The sequence below is a fragment of the Coregonus clupeaformis genome, unplaced genomic scaffold (genome assembly GCF_020615455.1).
Source record: "Coregonus clupeaformis isolate EN_2021a unplaced genomic scaffold, ASM2061545v1 scaf1288, whole genome shotgun sequence".
Lineage (NCBI taxonomy): Eukaryota > Metazoa > Chordata > Actinopteri > Salmoniformes > Salmonidae > Coregonus > Coregonus clupeaformis.
In genome coordinates this window covers 51220-74045 of record NW_025534742.1, presented here as the reverse complement: position 1 = coordinate 74045, position 22826 = coordinate 51220, and the positions used below count along the sequence as shown (strand labels likewise).

The window sequence follows — 22826 nt, the reverse complement described above, 5'->3', positions numbered from 1 at the left end:
GTCTGTCTGCCTGCCTGCCTGCCTGTCTGGCTGTCTGTCTTTCTTTCTTTCTCCATCTCCCTCTCAACTTGAATTAAAATATTTCTCAGCTGACTAAAAGAGGTGCTGCATGAGCATCCTTCAATCACAGTCCAGTAGTGGATAGGTGCACTTGTCTCGGTGTGTCTGTGAGCACAGCGCAGCTGGAGTAGGCTATAACCTATGTTAACATTATTACCATATGAATCAAGGATATGTGGCAATTCCATATGAGCAGTGATGTCGCATCACTGGCATGTACTGTATGTCTACATGCCATACCAGTAAAGTCTTGTTACCCACCCACTTTACCCAGAAGCTCTCATGTTTTGTAAATGTTGAAAAAACATTTTTGTAAATCAACACTACCTCTTATTTAATCTAAGCTAAATAAACAAATAAAATGATTATTTTACAAATAAAAGCATTTGGGCTGGTATTACCGGAAGTAACGAGTCGGCACCATTGTTTAATGTATTTGTTATCATGCCAACAGAGTGAAGTGGAGAGATGCAGTAACTGTAGCCTGATAGAGAGAGGCAGTGTAACTTAGCTAGCTACATTCCAGGTATTTAGTCATTAGTTTGTCTGCACATCCCGGTTGTGAGATGAACACCATAGCTACTACATCTGAAGGTAAGGGGGAAATAGCTTGCTTGCTAACTAAGTAGCTATTAGCTAGCTAGTTGTTAGCTCTGGTCCATGGCGTTACTTGTGGCATTATGCCGCAAGAGCCTTCTTCAATGGCCTGCATCAATCAATTCATCCAGCCATAAAGGATTTTGTCACCCGATGTTGTTTAGTGACTGGCTTCAATATAGCTACTTTAAGTAAAGATGTTGCTAAAGTGTTGACGAACGTTTCTCTGTATGCTCAATCTACCGCCACGCTAACTCTGGTGCATGCGAATGCGTCGGATCGGCAATATGGGCTTCATCCGACGCGTGCCCATAGACCAGAGCTAGCTAACTAGTTTGAACAAACATTTATTGTGTTTTCAAAAGCAAACACTTTTGTCTCATTTATGCTCCCAGTTAACTGGCTAACGTTAGCTATTAAGATCTACGTAGCTAGTTTAGTTTACTAGATATCTAATTAAAGCATTCGTTTGCTAGCCTGCCAGTTTAAAACACCTGCCTAATCTAAAATGGGTCTGTTGTTGTTTCAAAGCTAACATTAACGTTAGTAGCTAGCAAACATTTATTTGTTTCTCAACAAGCTAACTAGTTATATTTCCTCATCATTACCTATTTGTCATAGCTCAGGGTTTATCTCACTGTCTACAGAAAGACATCAACTTAATTTCCCACTTCTACAGGGTCTAAAAGTCAAGTGGTTTATCTAGCTAGTTAGAACAACCCCTAGTCCTAATGACTCTCGTCCCATTACATTACACAGAAGAGTCATTGGAAGAAGACGTCTTCTGTAGGGGGGCGTTTTGTTAAGAGCCCTGACATTAACACGCATCGCTTGCGGTATAGTTTTGGAAGCACAATGACCTTATCTTTCATATCAGTGAGAAATAAGGTTAAATTGATACACAACTTTTATAGGGTTAGTGTTCCAACGGCCATATATCCATGTTACAGAGAATGACCTACCTACCGTGCTCCAAACATGTGTAAGCGTAACTCTGGAAGTGTAGTTTTGTTGGATGGAGGCTGAGGCGCCCATAGCTGTAGGGGATCTGTGCAAAACTGCTACAGTGGTTTCTTATTTATTTATAGGATTCTTTCTTGCTGATGAAAGATAAGGGCCATATGTTTCGATTGACGTTTCTGAACGTTAAAACACAGAGTTGGGATTGTAGCTCACATGAGCCAGTCGTTGGCGAAGCTAATGTCTGAAAACTGTAGGGAGAAGGCAGAATGCCGCCTAGCGTTTGAGAGCTAAAACAACCCCCATGCTGGGAAACGATGAGGAATGTCAACAGTGCACTGGAGCTAGGATAGCCTCGCTCATTCTTAGAGAGCCATGTCAATGGTTGGTGAAATTACAACACACTAAAATGAGTACAGAAATGATGATTTAGCTAATGTTACATTAAATGTAATTTAATATATTTTTAGCAACTAGCAAGCTAAATGTCATCCTTACCCGGCCACAAGATAACCACTTGTGTTGTAGCCATGCACTGTGACTGCGTGGCACACGAATGAACATTTTCCATTGCCCATAAATGTATATTCATTGCAGTTCATTGGCATCATGTTACAGGTAGCTAGCTAGAAAGGCTCATTCATTAGTTGGGTAGCTTTGGATAAGCCTATATCTCTGTATTTACTGACTGATACATAGTACATTAGTGGTGAAGGGACACGCTTCTTAATGGTTAATGGCTTTTTAATGGTGTGCTGGCTGCTAATATTATAAAGTACAGAGTTTCTGGTGGAAGAGGCTCTACCCTGTTCCCTATGTAGTGCACTACTTTTGACCAGTCCAGAGCCCTATTGGCCCTGGTCAATAGTAGTGCACTATATAGGGTTCCATTTGGGACGTACCCTGTTTATGTGGGTGCAGCACCCTCCCTATCTGTGAGCGGACTAGCGGAGCACACTGGTGCTGCTGGAGACAATTCCCTGGATCGGGTTACACTGGCTGACTGGCTGGCTGGCTGGCTTACTGGCTGACTGGCTGGCTTGCTGACTGGCTGGCTGGCTGGCATACTGGCTGGCTGACTGGCTGACTGACTGGCTGGCTGGCTGGCTGGCTGGCTGACTGGCTGGCTGGCTGACTGACTGGGGGTGTTGTGTAGGCTTTGTCCTGGCTACTTTTTCCACTCCAATAGCCTCAACAACAAGAGAACAACTGAGGAGGAGGTAGATAGTAGCCCTATTGAGCCTAGAATAACTGATATTACAGGAAAACAAGAGACTAAAGAATAACTGTTAACTTTTAGGATATTTAACGAATTCTTCAATTATTGAGTTGAGTTGGCTCCCGTGATGGGGAAAGTGTGAGTGTACTGTAAGATGCAGCTAGTCTATCAGTGAGGAGTTAAGTAGGTAGCTAGGATTACCCCGTGACCTTGATCTCTGGCGTTCTCTATGTGTCCCAAATGGCACCCTAGGGCTCACCCTGGTCAAAAGTAGTGCACTAGGGAATAAGGCGCCATTTGGGATGCAGCCTCTGTCCTGGAAGGTGAAGGTCCTCTACCCTTCTTTAGGAGTGTACAGTCATACACTCCCCTTACTGAGTAAACAGTTTCTGTTGCAAAACGTTTTGCTACGGTCTGCGACTAATGAATGCACCCCAGGTTAGTCCAGCCTCAATGCACAACAAACAACACATTGGCAAGCTTTACTCCTGATAAGGCCTGAAACAGTCTTGATTTAACCAGTTGCTTATGGGCCGTTAATATCTGCTACATAGTAATAATATAATATAGCCTAATAATATATTCCTTTTAGCAGAAACTTTTATCCATGATGACTTAAAGTAGTCCGTGCATACATTTTCGTATGGGTACTGCATGTAGCACAATCTCAGAGTTAACAACCAAATCCCACTGCTGCTGACTTGCGTGCCAAAAATATTTGTTTGCAGTTCCTGTTTAGTGAGAGCACAAAGTCACGCATGGAGAAGTCAATGACACACAGGCTGCATTCAAAATGGCATCCTATTCCCTATATAGTGCACTACTTTTGACCAGGGTCCACATTGGGTAGTAGCGCCGGAGAAGATGGCTGCCGTTTTACAGCCCTCTAACCAATTGTACTATTATGTGTGTTTTTCCGCGTTATTTGTAATTTATTTTGTACATAATGTTTCTGCCATCGTCTCTTATAACCAAAAAGAGCTTCTGGATATCAGGACAGCGATTACTCACCTCGCATTGGACGAATACTTTTTCTTCAACGAGGCGGTCGCGATGGATATCCTACAGACACCCGACAAGGCCCAGATCCCCGTCATTCGCGTGAGGAAGAGACGGAGATATCGTGGACGCAGATCCGGGTGCCTTGTAAGGATCCGACGGCGAGCGAGTAAACTGCCTCTCCCATCAATCCTATTATCCAACGTTCAAGCTTTTGAGAATAAAATGGACGATTTAAGATTACGGTTATCCTACCAACGGGACATTAAAAACTGTAATATCTTATGTTTCACGGAGTCGTGGCTGAACGACAACAATGATAACATTCAGCTAGCAGGCTATACGCTACATCGGCAGGACAGAACGGCTAACTCCGGTAAGACAAGGGGCGGCGGTCTCTGTATATTTGTAAACAACAGCTGGTGCACAAAATCAAATACTAAGGAAGTCTCGAGGTTTTGCTCGCCTGAGGTAGAGTATCTTATGATAAGCTGTAGACCACACTATTTACCAAGAGAGTTTTCATCTATATTTTTCATAGCTGTCTATTTACCACCACAAACCAATGCTGGCATTAAGATTGCACTGAATGAGTTGTACAAGGCCATTAATCAACAGGAAAACGCTCATCCAGATGCAGCGCTCCTAGTGGCCAGGGACTTTAATGCAGGGAAACTTAAATCCGTTCTACCTAATTTCTACCAGCATGTTAAATGTGCAACCAGAGGGAAAAAAACTCTAGACCACCTTTACTCCACACACAGAGACGCATACAAAGCTCTCCCTCGCCCTCCATTTGGCAAATCTGACCATAACTCTATCCTCCTGATTCCTGCTTATAAGCAAAAACTGAAGCAGGAAGCACCAGTGATTCGGTTAATAAAAAAGTGGTCAGATGACGCAGATGCTAAGCTACAGGACTGTTTTGCTAGCACAGACTGGAACATGTTCCGGGATTCTTCAGACAGCATTGAGGAGTACACCACATCAGTCACTGGCTTCATCAATAAGTGCATCGATGATGTCGTCCCCCACAGTGACCGTGCGTACATACCCCAACCAGAAGCCATGGATTACAGGAAACATCCGCACTGAGCTAAAGGGTAGAGCTGCCGCTTTCAAGGAACGGGACTCTAACCCGGACGCTTATAAGAAATCCCGCTATGACCTCCGACGAACCATCAAACAGGCAAAGAGTCAATACAGGTCTAAGATTGAATCATACTACACTGGCTCTGACGCTCGTCGGATGTGGCAGGGCTTGAAAACTATTACAGACTACAAAGGGAAGCACAGCCGCGAGCTGCCCAGTGACACAAGCCTACCAGACGAGCTAAACCGCTTCGAGGCAAGTAACACTGAGGCATGCATGAGAGCACCAGCTGTTCCGGATGACTGTGTGATCACGCTCTCCGTGGCCGATGTGAGTAAGACTTTTAAGCAGGTCAACATTCACAAGGCCGCAGGGCCAGACGGATTACCAGGACGTGTACTCCGAGCATGTGCTGACCAACTGGCAAGTGTCTTCACTGACATTTTCAACATGTCCCTGACTGAGTCTGTAATACCAACATGTTTCAAGCAGACCACCATAGTCCCCGTGCCCAAGAACTCTAAGATAACCTGCCTAAATGACTACCGACCCGTAGCACTGACGTCTGTAGCCATGAAGTGCTTTGAAAGACTGGTCATGGCTCACATCAACAGCATAATCCCAGAAACCCTAGACCCACTCCAATTTGCATACCGCCCCAACAGATCCACAGATGATGCAATCTCTATCGCACTCCACACTGCCCTTTCCCACCTGGACAAGAGGAACACCTACGTGAGAATGCTATTCATTGACTACAGCTCAGCATTCAACACCATAGTGCCCTCTAAGCTCATCACTAAGCTAAGGATCCTGGGACTAAACACCTCCCTCTGCAACTGGATCCTGGACTTCCTGACGGGCCGCCCCCCAGGTGGTAAGGGTAGGTAACAACACATCTGCCACACTGATCCTCAACACGGGGGCCCCTCAGGGGTGCGTGCTCAGTCCCCTCCTGTACTCTCTGTTCACCCATGACTGCATGGCCAGGCACGACTCCAACACCATCATTAAGTTTGCCGACGACACAACAGTGGTAGGCCTGATCACCGACAACGATGAGACAGCCTATAGGGAGGAGGTCAGAGATCTGGCCGTGTGGTGCCAGGACAACAACCTCTCCCTCAACGTGACCAAGACAAAGGAGATGATTGTGGACTACAGGAAAAAAAAGAGGACTGAGCACGCCCCCATTCTCATCGACGGGGCTGTAGTGGAACAGGTTGAGAGCTTCAAGTTCCTTGGTGTCCACATCACCAACGAACTATCATGGTCCAAACACACCAAGACAGTCGTGAAGAGGGCACGACAAAGCCTATTCCCCCTCAGGAGACTAAAAAGATTTGGCATGGGTCCTCAGATCCTCAAAATTCTACAGCTGCACCATCGAGAGCATCCTGACTGGTTGCATCACCGCCTGGTATGGCAACTGCTTGGCCTCTGACCGCAAGGCACTACAGAGGGTAGTTCGTACGGCCCAGTACATCACTGGGGCAAAGCTCCCTGCCATCCAGGACCTCTATACCAGGCGGTGTCAGAGGAAGGCCCTCAAAATTGTCAAAGACTCCAGCCACCCTAGTCATAGACTGTTCTCTCTGCTACCGCACGGCAAGCGGTACCGGAGTGCCAAGTCTAGGTCCAAAAGACTTCTCAACAGCTTCTACCCCCAAGCCATAAGACTCCTGAACAGCTAATCATGGCTACCCGGACTATTTGCACTGCCCCCCCACCCCATCCTTTTTACGCTGCTGCTACTCTGTTAAGTATTTATGCATAGTCACTTTAACTCTACCCACATGTACATATTACCTCAACTACCTCAACTAGTCGGTGCCCCGCACATTGACTCTGCAACGGTACCCCCTGTATATATAGCCTCCCTACTGTCACTTTATTTTACTGTATATATAGCCTCCCTACTGTCACTTTATTTTACTTCTGCTCTTTTTTCTCAACACTTTTTTTGTTGTTGTTTATTCTTACTTTTTTTGTTTAAAATAAATGCACTGTTGGTTAAGGGCTGTAAGTAAGCATTTCACTGCAATGTCTGCACCTGTTGTATTCGGCGCACGTGACCAATAAAATTTGATTGGATTTGATTTGATTTAGTGCACTAATATAGGGAATAGGGTGCCATTTGGGACTTAGCCGTACACTTGGGTGATATTATTACAGTTGATGTCTGTGTAGCCATTTAAAAAAAAAATTTTTTTAACACTTTATTTTTCAAACAATTGCTAGAAAACAATCGCACACGTTTCAGTTTTAAAGGTTCTCTTTTTTTTATTCCACAGGTGACCTTCTCCTAATGTTTAAATTTACATTTAGCAGGGCTCTACGCTGACCTTTTTTTTCACAAGGATCACGTGTGTGCCTATGTTGAATAATGTAGGAGCACAGAAATAAATTTAGGAGCACAATGAAAAATATTTGAGGTAATAAAGCTAGAATCCAAACATTTTCTTGGCGCACTGGTGCTCCTATAATACAATTCCAGGTCACACAGCTAAATATTTAGGCGCATATACGAGTAAAATGGTCGCACTGTAGAGCTCTGTTTAGCCAAACTTACTCTGCTTTATTACAATAGCAAGAGCATGTAGGCATAATGGCTATGTTGAACAAGGCCTACTGTCTGTTAATAATGACATATGGTTATGTTGAACAAGGCCTACTGTCTGTTAATAATGACATATGGTTATGTTGAACAAGGCCTACTGTCTGTTAATAATGACATATGGTTATGTTGAACAAGGCCTACTGTCTGTTAATAATGACATATGGTTATGTTGAACAAGGCCTACTGTCTGTTAATAATGACATATGGTTATGTTGAACAAGGCCTACTGTCTGTTTATAATGACATATGGTTATGTTGAACAAGGCCTACTGTCTGTTTATAATGACATATGGTTATGTTGAACAAGGCCTACTGTCTGTTAATAATGACATATGGTTATGTTGAACAAGGCCTACTGTCTGTTAATAATGACATATGGTTATGTTGAACAAGGCCTACTGTCTGTTAATAATGACATATGGCTATGTTGAACAAGGCCTACTGTCTGTTTATAATGACATATGGTTATGTTGAACAAGGCCTACTGTCTGTTAATAATGACATATGGTTATGTTGAACAAGGCCTACTGTCTGTTAATAATGACATATGGCTATGTTGAACAAGGCCTACTGTCTGTTAATAATGACATATGGTTATGTTGAACAAGGCCTACTGTCTGTTAATAATGACATATGGTTATGTTGAACAAGGCCTACTGTCTGTTTATAATGACATATGGTTATGTTGAACAAGGCCTACTGTCTGTTTATAATGACATATGGTTATGTTGAACAAGGCCTACTGTCTGTTTATAATGGCTGTGTAGAACAAGGCCATATGATTCAGAGGAGAACTGGGTGAAAGTGTTGTGGTCAGATGAGACCAAAATCGAGCTCTTTGGCATCAACTCAACTCGCCGTGTTTGGAGGAGGAGGAATGCTGCCTATGACCCCAAGAACACCATCCCCACCGTCAAACATGGAGGTGGAAACATTATGCTTTGGGGGTGGTTTTCTGCTAAGGGGACAGGACAACTTCACCGCATCAAAGGGACGATGGACGGGGCCATGTACCGTCAAATCTTGGGTAAGAACCTCCTTCCCTCAGCCAGGGCATTGAACATGGGTCGTGGATGGGTATTCCAGCATGACAATGACCCAAAACACACGGCCAAGGCAACAAAGGAGTGGCTCAAGAAGAAGCACATTAAGGTCCTGGAGTGGCCTAGCCAGTCTCCAGACCTTAATCCCATAGAAAATCTGTGGAGGGAGCTGAAGGTTCGAGTTGCCAAACGTCAGCCTCGAAACCTTAATGACTTGGAGAAGATCTGCAAAGAGGAGTGGAACAAAATCCCTCCTGAGATGTGTGCAAACCTGGTGGCCAACTACAAGAAACATCTGACCTCTGTGATTGCCAACAAGGGTTTTACCACCAAGTACTAAGTCATGTTTTGCAGAGGGGTCAAATACTTATTTCCCTCATTAAAATGCAAATTAATTTATAACATTTTTGACATGCGTTTTTCTGGATTTTTTTGTTGTTATTCTGTCTCTCACTGTTCAAATAAACCTACCATTAAAATTATAGACTGATCATGTCTTTGTCAGTGGGCAAACGTACAAAATCAGCAGGGGATCAAATACTTTTTCCCCTCACTGTATGGCTCTGTAGAACAAGGCCTTCCTGTTTTTCCCCTCACTGTATGGCTCTGTAGAACAAGGCCTTCCTGTTTTTCCCCTCACAGTATGGCTCTGTAGAACAAGGCCTTCCTGCTTTTTCTCCACCACCATATTTATTTGATTGAACATTCAGGCAGTCTTCTGGTAGGCCGTTCTGAACGCAACCTGTTTGTGTTCTCCCTCCAGGTGTATGAGGCCTTCAGCCAGGAGAGCTCACCCATGGAACAGGAAGTGATGCGCATATACCCCTCCTCCCCCCCTCCGCTGGACGAAGAATCAGGGGGAGAGGAGGACGATGACGAGTTTCGGGATTTCTCTGGGGGTGTGCCCTCCTATGGAGGGGTGGCAATGTCATCCAACCAGCTGTGCCCCTCCACGACAGACCCCGCCTCCCCAACCCCATCAATGGTGCACTTTAGTGTTAGTAACTCCTCCTTCTTCGCCGGAGCTACCCATAGCAACGGAATCTCGAAACAGTTCCGAGCAGCTGACAACCTGAAGAAGCCACGGGCGCCAGTGGTGGACCAATCACAGCCCGCTAACACTGTGACCCTAGAGGTTGGCAGGGGTCGGCCGGGGTTGGAGGTCAAAGGGCAGCCCTGTCATTGCGACCTCCCTGATCTCCCTCTCACCAATGGGTTTACCGAGCGGCATCACCAGGGGACCATGTCTGCAGGTAACAACTTTAGTCCCGAGGGCAGTCATGGAGTTGTTTGTGAGGTTGCCTAGCAACTTAGCCTTTGTAATACAAGTTTTCTTTGTTTTTGTTGTATTGTGTTTTTAATCCTCAGTCATTTTTAATATATGTACTGTTGTACTCAAATGGCTGAGGCATCTCTATATGTATTTTAAAACGAATTAATTAATTCACCACAGGTCTTGTACCGGCTGGTCTGGGCTCCCCCAGCCAGGAGCAGGGGTTTGCAGACTTCTCTGCGTTCGCCGAGCCAGAGATGGAGCTGGAGCCCTGGTGCTGCGGCTTCACTCACACTACGGAGTACAGGAAAGACGGCAGGACAGAAGGGACAAACCTAGCCAACGGTTTCTGCGACGCATACTCAGTCAAGAAGGACATAGAGCAGCGGGCCAGAATAGAGCAGCGGGCCAGAATAGAGCAGCGGGCCAGAATAGAGCAGCGGGCCAGAATAGAGCGTGGCGGGCCAGACTCTCGGTGTTTAGCACAGCAAGGGGACAGGGACTGCACTGGAGTCCAGCAACACCCTCAGGACTCCGCTGGCCTCTTACCCCCCACGGAGGTACTCTGTGCTAGGGGTGAGGGGCTGGGGGAGCCTGGGGAGAGGGTACCCAGCATCAACAGGGATAGCACTCTTGGCACGCTTACACAGGACCCAGAATTGGGAGGGGGGAGGGAGGAGGAAGAGAAGGGGAGTGAAACGGAGGACAGTGTGTCTCCTCTCCCCACCACAGTCAGTGGGTCAGTGAGTGAGGACTTTCCCTCCTTTGGTGAGGCTGTGTCCTCAGACGCTTTGGAGGAGTTTGGAGACTTTGGCGAGACGGTCTTCACTCCCTTGTCACCAGGTGAGGAGGAGGTGCAGCGGAGTGACCTCAGAGAGGAGACGGAGACAAAGATGGGGGAGGAGGAAGACGACAACGAAGAAGAGGACTTTGGAAACTTCAGGGATGCTGGATCCTTCCCTAGCCAGGACGACTTTGCTGACTTCTACCAATCAGAGTCCAGGACACAGGAGGTCTTTGGTGACATTGACCAGGACTATTCTGAGGACCCAGGTCCGACTGAGGTGTGTGGTGAGGAGGTTGGACATGGAGACCTCCCCCTCAGCGACAGCTTTGCAGACTTCCACTCTGCTCCCCTGGAGGGGGTGCGGAGGGGCAGGGTGAGAGGGAGGAGGGCTGGGGGGCTTTTGGGGACCAGAGAGGTCTGTCGGAGGGGGAGACCTGGGCAGAGCTTGGAGAGGAGGAGAGAGCCAGGCGGACAGAAGAAGAGGAGGTGAAGAGGGAGGGGGAGAGATGTCAGGGAGGTGCTGCTGTACAAAGGGACAGTCTGCAGGTGAGTGGTCTCCTGAGTTATTAGAGTGGATTTATAACATAACGCCGTAAAGACAGCCCCAGCTCCGACACCTCACATTTTCCCCCACACGGCCAACACACAATATATACCGGTGCGATGACTGGTCAGCCGCTGCATGCGCAAATGTAAAGTGATAGCACGTTGGGACTTCCAACAGAATTCTCCGGGAGAACCGGATAAAAAGGCATCCTACAGTACTTAGTTGTCCCACGTCTGGTAGAAATCCACTCTTACATGTGTAGTATGTTTGTCATAACCTCTGACTCCGCAATAATAATTCTGTCCAGAGGTTTTTATTATTGTATCAATAGATTGTCACTGTAGTTAGCCTATCCCAGAGGTAGTTCCCAGAGGTAGTTCCCAGAGGTAGTTCCCAGAGGTAGTTCCCAGAGGTAGTTCCCAGAGGTAGTTCCCAGAGGTAGTTCCCAGAGGTAGTTCCCAGAGGTAGTTCCCAGAGGTAGTTCCCAGAGGTAGTTCCCAGAGGTAGTTCCCAGAGGTAGTCCCCAGAGGTAGTCCCCAGAGGTAGTCCCCAGAGGTAGTCCCCAGAGGTAGTCCCCAGAGGTAGTCCCCAGAGGTAGTCCCCAGAGGTAGTTCACCCCAAAATGAGTTTGCTGGAATAAGACAGTTCCTGCCAGACTTCAGTTCACTTCAAAATCAGGTAGAGTTAGTTTCAAAATCTTTCCCATTAATTTTGTTTGATTATAATGTAGTACACTGCAATGTAGTAGATCTCAAACAAGCACTGTTTCTCCCATTCAGGCCTCCCTGTCTATCCGGCTACAGAGGGTCCTGCAGACCAGCTTCCCTGCAGTGGCAGTCCCAGAACTGGATCAGGAGAGGAGTATGGAGAGGGGGATGGAGGAGGAGACTGGGGTGGAGGAGAGTGAGGAGGAGACGGAGACAGAGGAGGAGGAGAGGGGGGTAGAGGTGTTGAAGGTACTCAGCCTCAGGGCTCTGCTAGAGACTCTGGGCACCCAGCTTGATGAAGAGGAGACGAAGGGGCTCAACCACACTACACACTGGTGAGAGAACCTTTAGTGATGATGATGAAGATGATTATAACGATGATCATGCTGAAGATGATGTTGAGGATAATGGTTCAGTGGAATAACAGCAGATAGCTTTGGAGGCTGGCCAAAGCACTACTCTACTGTATATGACCGCCTCGTTGTTTGCTTTACCCAGGATTCCTAGGGGCGCATGGCGGCAGCCTCAGGACCTCCACGATGCCGTGGGCCTGGGGTTCCAGTGGGGCGGTTCCCATAGCAACAGGACCCTGCTCCGCTGTCTGGGGATGGACACCAGGAACATGGTAACGGCCTCTTTTCAGTTTAATTTCCATGAGAGCAACATAACTAAATAAAACATGATTAGAAGATATCTGTCTTTGAGAACTACAACATCAACAATGTAGTAAGTGATGTGTCTTGGGCCTGATGGGGTGTGTGCTCTGCCTCCCTCCCGCCCTCAGCCCCTCCCTCCCGCCCTCAGCCCCTCCCTCCCACCCTCAGCCCCGCCTTCAGCCCCTCCCTCCCGCCCTCAGCCCCTCCCTCCCCATATTTCCATATTGTACATCATTACTGTAAATGTGTCTAATATCCCTTTTACTATGTAGAAGTGCTCTGTTGTTGCTTTATCTATAGGGTACATACTGTATGCGGGTTATCTGTCAATTCTTCATCTCTAATATAATATTATTCTGTCTGTATATTCTGTTTATTGGTGTAAAAGCAGGACCATTTCACCTGTTTGAATTCCTGCTACATGTAAAGGTATTGGTGATTTCTGATTGTCTCTCCTCCACAGTTGTTCACTGGCCAGAGAAAGCAGCCTGTCATAGTTCCTGTGTTTGCAGCCAGCCTGGTGAGTGGACTTATGGAGATACCATTCTGTGTCCCAAATGGCACCCTATTCCCTATACAGTGCACTACTTTTGACCAGGGCCCATATGGACACAGTCCATGGTGGCCCTAGTTCCATTTCTGTCCCTGGAACCTCCCCCTAAGCCTGGGTACCAGTCCATTTGTTCCATCCATGCCTCTCCTGGCCACTCCTTTTCATGCCAAACATGACAAGGAGTTGACATGATAGCACAAACAGATCTGGGACCAGGCTACCTCCCTTTAGCCTTGTATGCTGATAGCCCCTTAATGTTCACAGATCTGAGACTACTGGGTAGGTGTAAAGCAATAAGATGATGACTTGGCAGTCGGCCATATTGCTTTCTCCCTGTCCAAACCTTTCATCATGTGACATGTATTCCAAATGCCTTGTGCCAGGTATTGCCAGGTGTTCCATGGTGACCTCTTTCTTTCACCACCTCTCCCTTTCCCCTTCCTTTTATTCCCTATTGCTCTCCCCCCACCCCCGTCTCTCTCTCCCTCTCTCTCCCTCTCTCTCTCCCATCACCCCCCCCTCTCTCCTCCCTCTCTCTCTCACCATCTCCCCCTGTCCCTCTCTCCTCTCTCTCAGGGAATGTTAGAGCCCACCAAAGAGCCGGTGAGAGCAGCCTCAGCTGAGGAGCAGACTGCTGCCACAGCACAAGCACTTCCTGGGTCACAGGAAACAACCACCACCTCCTCAATACAGGTACAGAAACAGGTGTAGGATGTAGTTGCCCTAGACGCTGATATGGGTTCAGTTTAGCATTTTCCCTCCTAATAGTTATGGTTAGAATTGGGGGAGGGGAAGCAGATCCTAGATCTGTAACTAGGGGAAACGTCACCCCAGAGCTACAGGCAGACCATGGCTGTGTGTGAACATGTTACCAGCTGTTAAACTCTCCTCCGTCTCTGTTTCTGCAATCCTTCACCCATTTCTCAAAGCTCATTGGTGGGAGGTCTGAGAGGAGGGACCTTGGATCCTCTCTTCCAATGAACTTTGAGAGAGAGGTAAGAATAGTTATTTTCCTTGAATTGAAGACAGAAGAGGCTAAGATGTGACAGCTGGTAACGTCTCCAGATAGCCTGTGGCTAGGATGTGACCGTTGGTAACGTCTCCAGATAGCCTGTGGCTAGGATGGGACCGTTGGTAACGTCTCCAGATAGCCTGTGGCTAGGATGTGACCGTTGGTAACGTATCCAGATAGCCTGTGGCTAGGATGTGACCATTGGTAACGTATCCAGATAGCCTGTGGCTAGGATGTGACCGTTGGTAACGTATCCAGATAGCCTGTGGCTAGGATGTGACCGTTGGTAACGTATCCAGATAGCCTGTGGCTAGGATGTGACAGTTGGTAACGTATCCAGATAGCCTGTGGCTAGGATGTGACCGTTGGTAACGTATCCAGATAGCCTGTGGCTAGGATGGGACCGTTGGTAACGTATCCAGATAGCCTGTGGCTAGGATGGGACCGTTGGTAACGTCTCCAGATAGCCTGTGGCTAGGTTGGGACTGCTGGTAACGTATCCAGATAGCCTGTGGCTAGGATGGGACCGTTGGTAACGTATCCAGATAGCCTGTGGCTAGGATGGGACCGTTGGTAACGTCTCCAGATAGCCTGTGGCTAGGATGGGACCGTTGGTAACGTCTCCAGATAGCCTGTGGCTAGGATGGGACAGCTGGTATCGTCTCCAGATAGCCTGTGGCTAGGATGGGACCGTTGGTAACGTCTCCAGATAGCCTGTGGCTAGGATGGGACCGTTGGTAACGTCTCCAGATAGCCTGTGGCTAGGATGGGACCGTTGGTAACGTCTCCAGATAGCCTGTGGCTAGGATGGGACCGTTGGTAACGTCTCCAGATAGCCTGTGGCTAGGATGGGACCGTTGGTAACGTCTCCAGATAGCCTGTGGCTAGGATGGGACCGTTGGTAACGTCTCCAGATAGCCTGTGGCTAGGATGGGACCGTTGGTAACGTCTCCAGATAGCCTGTGGCTAGGATGGGACCGCTGGTAACGTCTCCAGATAGCCTGTGGCTAGGATGGGACCGTTGGTAACGTCTCCAGATAGCCTGTGGCTAGGATGGGACCGTTGGTAACGTCTCCAGATAGCCTGTGGCTAGGATGGGACCGTTGGTAACGTCTCCAGATAGCCTGTGGCTAGGATGGGACCGCTGGTAACGTCTCCAGATAGCCTGTGGCTAGGATGGGACCGTTGGTAACGTCTCCAGATAGCCTGTGGCTAGGATGGGACCGTTGGTAACGTCTCCAGATAGCCTGTGGCTAGGATGGGACCGCTGGTAACGTCTCCAGATAGCCTGTGGCTAGGATGGGACCGTTGGTAACGTCTCCAGATAGCCTGTGGCTAGGATGGGACCGTTGGTAACGTATCCAGATAGCCTGTGGCTAGGATGGGACCGTTGGTAACGTCTCCAGATAGCCCGTGGCAAGGATGTGACCGTTGGTAACGTATCCAGATAGCCCGTGGCTAGGATGGGACCGTTGGTAACGTCTCCAGATAGCCCGTGGCTAGGATGGGACCGTTGGTAACGTCTCCAGATAGCCCGTGGCTAGGATGGGACCGTTGGTAACGTCTCCAGATAGCCCGTGGCTAGGATGTGACAGTTGGTAACGTCTCCAGATAGCCCGTGGCTAGGATGTGACCGTTGGTAACGTCTCCAGATAGCCCGTGGCTAGGATGTGACCGTTGGTAACGTCTCCAGATAGCCCGTGGCTAGGATGTGACCGTTGGTAACGTCTCCAGATAGCCTGTGGCTAGGATGGGACCGTTGGTAACGTCTCCAGATAGCCTGTGGCTAGGATGGGACCGTTGGTAACGTCTCCAGATAGCCTGTGGCTAGGATGGGACCGTTGGTAACGTCTCCAGATAGCCTGTGGCTAGGATGGGACCGTTGGTAACGTCTCCAGATAGCCTGTGGCTAGGATGGGACCGTTGGTAACGTCTCCAGATAGCCTGTGGCTAGGATGGGACCGTTGGTAACGTCTCCAGATAGCCTGTGGCTAGGATGGGACCGTTGGTAACGTCTCCAGATAGCCTGTGGCTAGGATGGGACCGTTGGTAACGTCTCCAGATAGCCTGTGGCTAGGATGGGACCGTTGGTAACGTCTCCAGATAGCCCGTGGCTCACACAGTACACCCAACACACACACAGGGCAACATTTTTCAATGGATGATAGTGAGTCAATTCCTCCCTCGATAATGAAGTTACCCTAAACACTGACCTAGGATCAGATATCCTAACCTTAGCATTAGGAGGATAATGACAATATCTGACCCTGGACTAACTTACTACCAACTCCCAATTCCTCTGTGCTGTCCTCTATCCATCACTAAGACCTGGCCGTATTCACAAAGAGTCTCAGTCTCAGAGTAGGAGTGCTGATCTAGGATCAGGTTAGTCTTTTAGCTCATAAGGAATAAGATTTCATGAACCAGGGGGACCTGATCCCAGATCAGCATCCCTTTCTCTGATGTTATTTTGTGAGTATGGGCCTTCAAGAGACCGTGTTGAATAGAGGGCACAACGCTGAGCCTCACTGCAGTTTGTTCCTTCCGCCAGCAGGGGGCCCCCCAGCCTTGGTCCCAGTTTGACTGGAGCAGCAGTGGCCTTGGCATCAACCCTCTGGATGGTACGTCCCCCCGCTGAGCCCCCTACCTCCAGGGCCAGAGATGAGGCTGCTGTCCACTCTACGCTGCTTTACACACACTACTCCTCCGTCTCAGCTTCTACCTTCCTCTCCTCCTCCGTCTCAGCTTCTACCTTTCTCTCCACCTCCGTCTCAGCTTCTACCTTTCTCTCCTCCTCCGTCTCAGCTTCTACCTTTCTCTCCACTCACCCTGCTACTCTCTACCTTGTCCAGACGCTTTTTGTGAATACGGGCCCTGACACCTGTTTCTCTCTCTCTTTGTGAATACGGGCCCTGACACCTGTTTCTCTCTCTCTTTGTGAATACGGGCCCTGACACCTGTTTCTCTCTCTCTTTGTGAATACGGGCCCTGACTCCTGTTTCTCTCTCTCTTTGTGAATACGGGCCCTGACTCCTGTTTCTCTCTCTCTCTTGTGAATACGGGCCCTGACTCCTGTTTCTCTCTCTCTTTGTGAATACGGGCCCTGACTCCTGTTTCTCTCTCTCTTTGTGAATACGGGCCCTGACACCTGTTTCTCTCTCTCTTTGTGAATACGGGCCCTGACTCCTGTTTCTCTCTCTCTTTGTGAATACGGGCCCTGACTCCTGTTTCTCTCTCTCTTTGTGAATACGGGCCCTGACTCCTGTTTCTCTCTCTCTTTGTGAATACGGGCCCTGACTCCTGTTTCTCTCTCTCTTTGTGAATACGGGCCCTGACTCCTGTTTCTCTCTCTCTCTTTGTGAATACGGGCCCTGACTCCTGTTTCTCTCTCTCTTTGTGAATACGGGCCCTGACTCCTGTTTCTCTCTCTCTTTGTGAATACGGGCCCTGACACCTGTTTCTCTCTTTGGTTCCGTTGTCCACACTAGCATACCACTTATAATAAAGCAATGTGTTGGGCATGCATTCTACGTAAGTGGTATGTAAGTGTGGACTTTGGAACATAGTCTCTATCACTCCCTCCTCTCACTCTCTCCCTCCTCTCAATCTCTCCCTCCTCTCCCTCTCTCCCTCTCTCTCCCTCTCTCCCCCTCTCTCCCTCCTCTCCCTCTCTCCCCCTCTCTCTTCCTCTCTCTCCCTCTCTCTCCCTCTCTCCCCCTCTCTCCCTCTCTCTCCCTCTCTCCCTCTCTCCTCTGCTCCTCTCTTCACATTGATGTCTCCCTCTAGATGGTACAACCCTTTCCCTTTACCTTCAATGGTATCTTATACTGTGGAATCCCAAGGCGCGCTCTCTATACGTCTAACTTACCGGCTACCTCATCTGCCCTGTATAGAGTGATGCTGATGAGGTTTCTCACTTGTTGTTACCCATCGTCATTGATCCAAACACTGTTTCTTATTGCTCTGGGCGACAGTTCTTTCAGTATTAGTGGGGGGAATCAGGCAAAGACAAGTCAAGCCATATAGATGAATGTGTTGCCATAGCCTAAAGTGAATCCCCCCAGTACGTGCATTTTGCCCCAGTGAGGAGGTCGTAGTAGAAATAAGCTCTTGCGAAAAAGCCTAAAATCCAGACCTGTTTTATACTAACATTCCACACCTTGTACTTTGTCATATGTCAAAAATGATGTTTGACATGACATGGAGTGGAATATCAGCACAAACAGACTGGTACCCCAGGCTAGAGAAAGCCAGGATCGTCTTACTAGTACCCAGGCTAGAGAAAGCCAGGATCGTCTTACTAGTTCCCAGGCTAGAGAAAGTCAGGATCGTCTTACTAGTACCCAGGCTAGAGAAAGCCAGGATCCTCTTACTAGTACCCAGGCTAGAGAAAGTCAGGATCCTCTTACTAGTACCCAGGCTAGAGAAAGCCAGGATCCTCTTACTAGTACCCAGGTTAGAGAAAGCCAGGATCCTCTTACTGTTTTCTGTTTAAGCTGCTATTCTGTGTTCTCTTATATTCTTCTGTATCTTTACTTTTAATTTTCTTTATAAAATAAAGAGGACGTATATATTCAGTAAATTGAAACTGATCTTTACAATCACTGTGATATACAGTGCATTCGGAAAGTATTCACACGCCTTGACTTTTTCCACATTTTGTTACGTTACAGACTTGTTCTAAAATTGATTAAATAGTTTTTTTCCCCTCATCAATTTACACAAAATACCCCATAATGACACAGCAAAAAACAGGTTTTTAGAAATTTTAGCAAATTGATAAAAAATTGCAAATGGAAATATCACATTTACATAAGTATTCAGATCCTTTACTCAGTACTTTGTTGAAGCACCTTTGGCAATGATTACAGCCTCGAGTCTTCTTGTGCATGACGCTACAAGCTTGGCACATCTGTATTTGGGGAGTTGCTCCCATTGTTCTCTGCAGATCCTCAAGCGCTGTCAGGTTGGATGGGGAGCGTTGTCTTGGCTGTGTGCTTAGGGTCGTTGTCCTGTTGGAAGGTGAACCTTCACCCCAGTCTGAGGTCCTGAGCGCTCTGGAGCAGGTTTTCATCAACTATCTCTCTACTTTGCTCCGTTCATCTTTCCCCCGATCCTGACAAGTCTCCCAGTCCCAGCTGCTGAAAAACATCCCCACATCATGATGCTGCCACCACCATGCTTCACCGTAGGGATGGTGCCAGGTTTCCTTCAGACGTGACGCTTGGCATTCAGGCCAAAGAGTTCAATCTTGGTTTCATCAGACTAGAGAATCTTGTTTCTCATGGTCTGAGAGTCTTTAGGTGCCTTTTAGCAAACTCTAAGCGGGCTGTCGTGGCTTTAACTGAGGAGTAGCTTCCGTCTGGCCACTCTACCATGAAGGCCTGATTGGTGGAGTGCTGCAGAGATGGTTGTCCTTCTGGAAGGTTCTCCCATCTCCACAGAGGAACTCTAGAGCTCTGTCAGAGTGACCATCGGGTTCTTGGTCACCTCCCTGACCAAGGCCCTTCTCCCCCGATTGCTCAGTTTGGCAGGGCGGCCAGCTCTAGGAAGAGTCTTGGTGGTTCCAAACTTCTTCCATTGAAGAAGGATGGAGGCCACTGTGTTCTTGGGGACCTTCAATGTTGCAGACATTTTTTGGTACCCTTCCCCAGATCTGTGCCTCGACACAATCCTGTCTCAATCCTGTCTCGGAGCTCTACGGACAATTCCTTCGACCTCATGGCTTGGTCTTTGCTCTGACATGCACTGTCAACTGTGGGACCTTATATAGACAGGTGTGTGCCTTTCCAAATCATGTCCAATCAAATGAATTTACCACAGGTGGACTCCAATCAAGTTGTAGAAACATCTCAAGGATGATCAATGGAAACAGGATGCACCTGAGCTCAATTTTGAGTCTCATAGCAAAGGGTCTGAATACTTATGTAAATAAGGTATTTCTGTTTCTTATTTGTAATAAATTAGCTAACATTTCTAAAAACCTGTTTTCACGTTGTCATTATGGGGTATTTTGTGTAAATTGATGAGGATTTTTTTCTCTCATTTAATCCATTTTAGAATAAGGCTGTAACAAAATGTGGAAAAAGTCAAGGGCTCTGAATACTTTCCGAATGCACTGTATAAACACTATCTGCAAAAAAAATACGTTTTGATTTAGCTTGTATATGTTTTTATATTTATTTTTAAATTCCCCAAACCAATGAGATGCTTTAAGGTTCTTTGAGTGTGGTTGCAATAAACACTGTTGTAAATACGTGAATAAACCTCTTTCTAATATATTACACCTATCTGAGCTGTCCTGCCTCTTGGTTTTCTCTGGCTTTTCTATCACTGCACTGACTACTTTCCTCCATAGACATGGATTGATGTGCCACATCCTGGTTTAACATGGGCAGTGCCATTTGAGGTCTTTCACCATTACGAAGCAGTCAACTGGGTGTGAATATCTATAGGGTAAATAAGGATCACAGAATTCTGTCCAGGTCAGCAGGAAGGATCTGCCAATGAATTCTACTCCTGAGCAAACATTCCATACCTGGATGTGGCAGTAAATCACCCACCTTGACCTTAATGCCTGTTCAGACAACACACTCCAGGAGGCAGTATGCAAACCCTTTCAGTTTGTTTACAGACTGTCAATTAACTAATTTAAGTAAAATTGAGAAAGCCCTCAATAGCGCTGCCCATGCTGTCACAGAAGCAATTATGGCAAAGATGTAAGGAAGAGCCCTCTATCCAACTCTATGCTGCTTTCCTCTGTTCTGTAGACTCATGCTCTAGAGCTATACTGCCACCCACTGTGCTGAAGAACCAATTGCATGATGGTTTCTTCACCACTTGCTAGTTGTTTGTACACCTCAGTTTCTCAACCTTTGATTTGGACCAGAGACGGACGTGTTATGGTCGTCTTTTTTTGTTTTGAACTCTAAACAACGTCCAGAATGTGAGCGCTGCTTGTATTAGCATCCGCTAACTAACTGCCAGAAGCTCGTAGACCGATGAGGGATTGAGAAACACAGGTGTACAGTATGTAGCAGTCTGGGGTGAAGTTTCCCCTAAGTACAGATCTAGGATCAGCTTCCCCGCCCCAAGCTTAACCATTAGTGGGGAAAATGCAACTAGGGGCATCTATGTTTCCCACTGCACCTTCCTCCCTCTTGTCCCTGTAGAGAGCAGAGGTCCCTCAGGGCTGGATCTTGGTATCTGTGGGCCACTCACGCATGCAAAATATACATACATAATTGGCACTGAAAAATAGGTGTTTGATGAATATTTTAGTCTGTTTTTGTTGACGAAATGAACATTGATATACACACACTCACACACTCACTCACACACACACACTCACTCACTCACCCCCCCATCCCCATCACACACATCAATATACACACATGCACACACACTAAACAAGTGTACATTGGTATCTATGAACATGGAAGTTACATTGGTGGGCAGTAATTACATGGTTACTACAGTGTAGGTACAATGTGTGTGTACATACGTATTGTGTGTGTCTACGTATCGTGTGTGTGTGTGTGTGTGTGAAGGGGTGGATCCAGAGCTAGCCAGTGACCCCAGCAGACGTCTAGCAGACACCCTGAACCACCTCATGTCTACCACGGAGATCACCACTACCTCCACCAGGTCAGACTGACACTCACACACACACACACCCTTAGAGATCAATAATTGATAATCAAGCATAATTGATTGGATTTATATAGTGCTTTGCCAGGTCTGAAAGAGTTTTGCATGGAAAGGGGGGAAACTCACCTGCAATCAAATGTCGCCTCTGTGTGTCCCATCTTTATTTTTTTTGTTGTGTTTTGTGTTGTTGGTGGTGTTGTGTTTTGTGTGTGTGTGTGTGTGTGTGTGTCATGTGTTGTGTGTGTGTGTGTGTGTGTGTGTGTTACCTGTGTGTGTGTGTGTGTGTTACCTGTGTGTGTGTGTGTCAGGAAACCCCATAAGGATGAAGAGGATCAGCTGAGTGAGGAGGCAGCCAGGGTGATCTGTGGGCTGGCTGACCTGTCCTTCATGAAGGCTAAGGTCCTAATGTTCCCTATCACTCTCACTGCTGGCTCTGGCACAGTGCTAGAGTGATGCACACATGGATGGACACAGACAAACACGGATGCTCACACACAAACACACACAAAAGACTGCTCCGCTTCAGCGCTAGATTGAACATTAATGTATGAAAAGTCAATATGTTGATAATCAGGAATATGGTGAAATAGTTTGGCACAGCATGTTAGTCTTTTGTTCTGAATGTATTCATGTATTTATGTTGTGACACACTGGTTGAGGTCTAAGACTGAACCACACTTACCTGCGAAGTCCAGTCATCTGCCTCCTTCTTCCAGTGGTCTTAGATCCATTTCCTGTTTTTCTTTTCAAGATGGCGATTTTATCTTAATGTATTTATTCTTAATGTGTGTTTTAGTTATTTTTGGTTCATGGAAATTCCTCATAAATCCAATGAATGTATTGTATATTATTTACATAACAGATTGGTCCATTATAACAATATTTATATGATATATGTTTGTGTTGTTGATCCAGAGTGTTACTTCGTCTTAAAAGGCACCATATTGTCTATACAGTGCATTCAGAAAGTATTCAGACCCCTTGACCTTTTCCACATTTTGTTAAGTTACATACTTACTCTAAACTTGATTAAATAATTTTTTTCACTCA

General features: G+C 47.0%; 2 protein-coding genes across 2 annotated transcripts; both read left to right on the top strand.

The window, feature by feature from the left end:
- The first annotated feature begins 511 nt into the window (after window positions 1-511).
- On the top strand, window positions 512-12063 carry LOC123481128. The gene is made up of 4 exons (XM_045217955.1): window positions 512-654; window positions 9355-9844; window positions 10045-11197; window positions 11978-12063. The coding sequence occupies exons 2-3, from the start codon at window positions 9388-9390 to the stop codon at window positions 11139-11141; spliced, it is 1554 nt and encodes a 517-aa protein (XP_045073890.1). The 5' UTR covers window positions 512-654; window positions 9355-9387; the 3' UTR covers window positions 11142-11197; window positions 11978-12063.
- LOC121552638 (aftiphilin) lies at window positions 11979-22797 on the top strand. The gene is made up of 7 exons (XM_045217956.1): window positions 11979-12240; window positions 12404-12530; window positions 13025-13081; window positions 13691-13807; window positions 16678-16747; window positions 21677-21773; window positions 22085-22797. Exons 1-7 carry the CDS (start codon window positions 12062-12064, stop codon window positions 22227-22229), a joined length of 792 nt encoding a protein of 263 aa, XP_045073891.1. The 5' UTR covers window positions 11979-12061; the 3' UTR covers window positions 22230-22797.
- The last annotated feature ends 29 nt before the right edge of the window (window positions 22798-22826 follow it).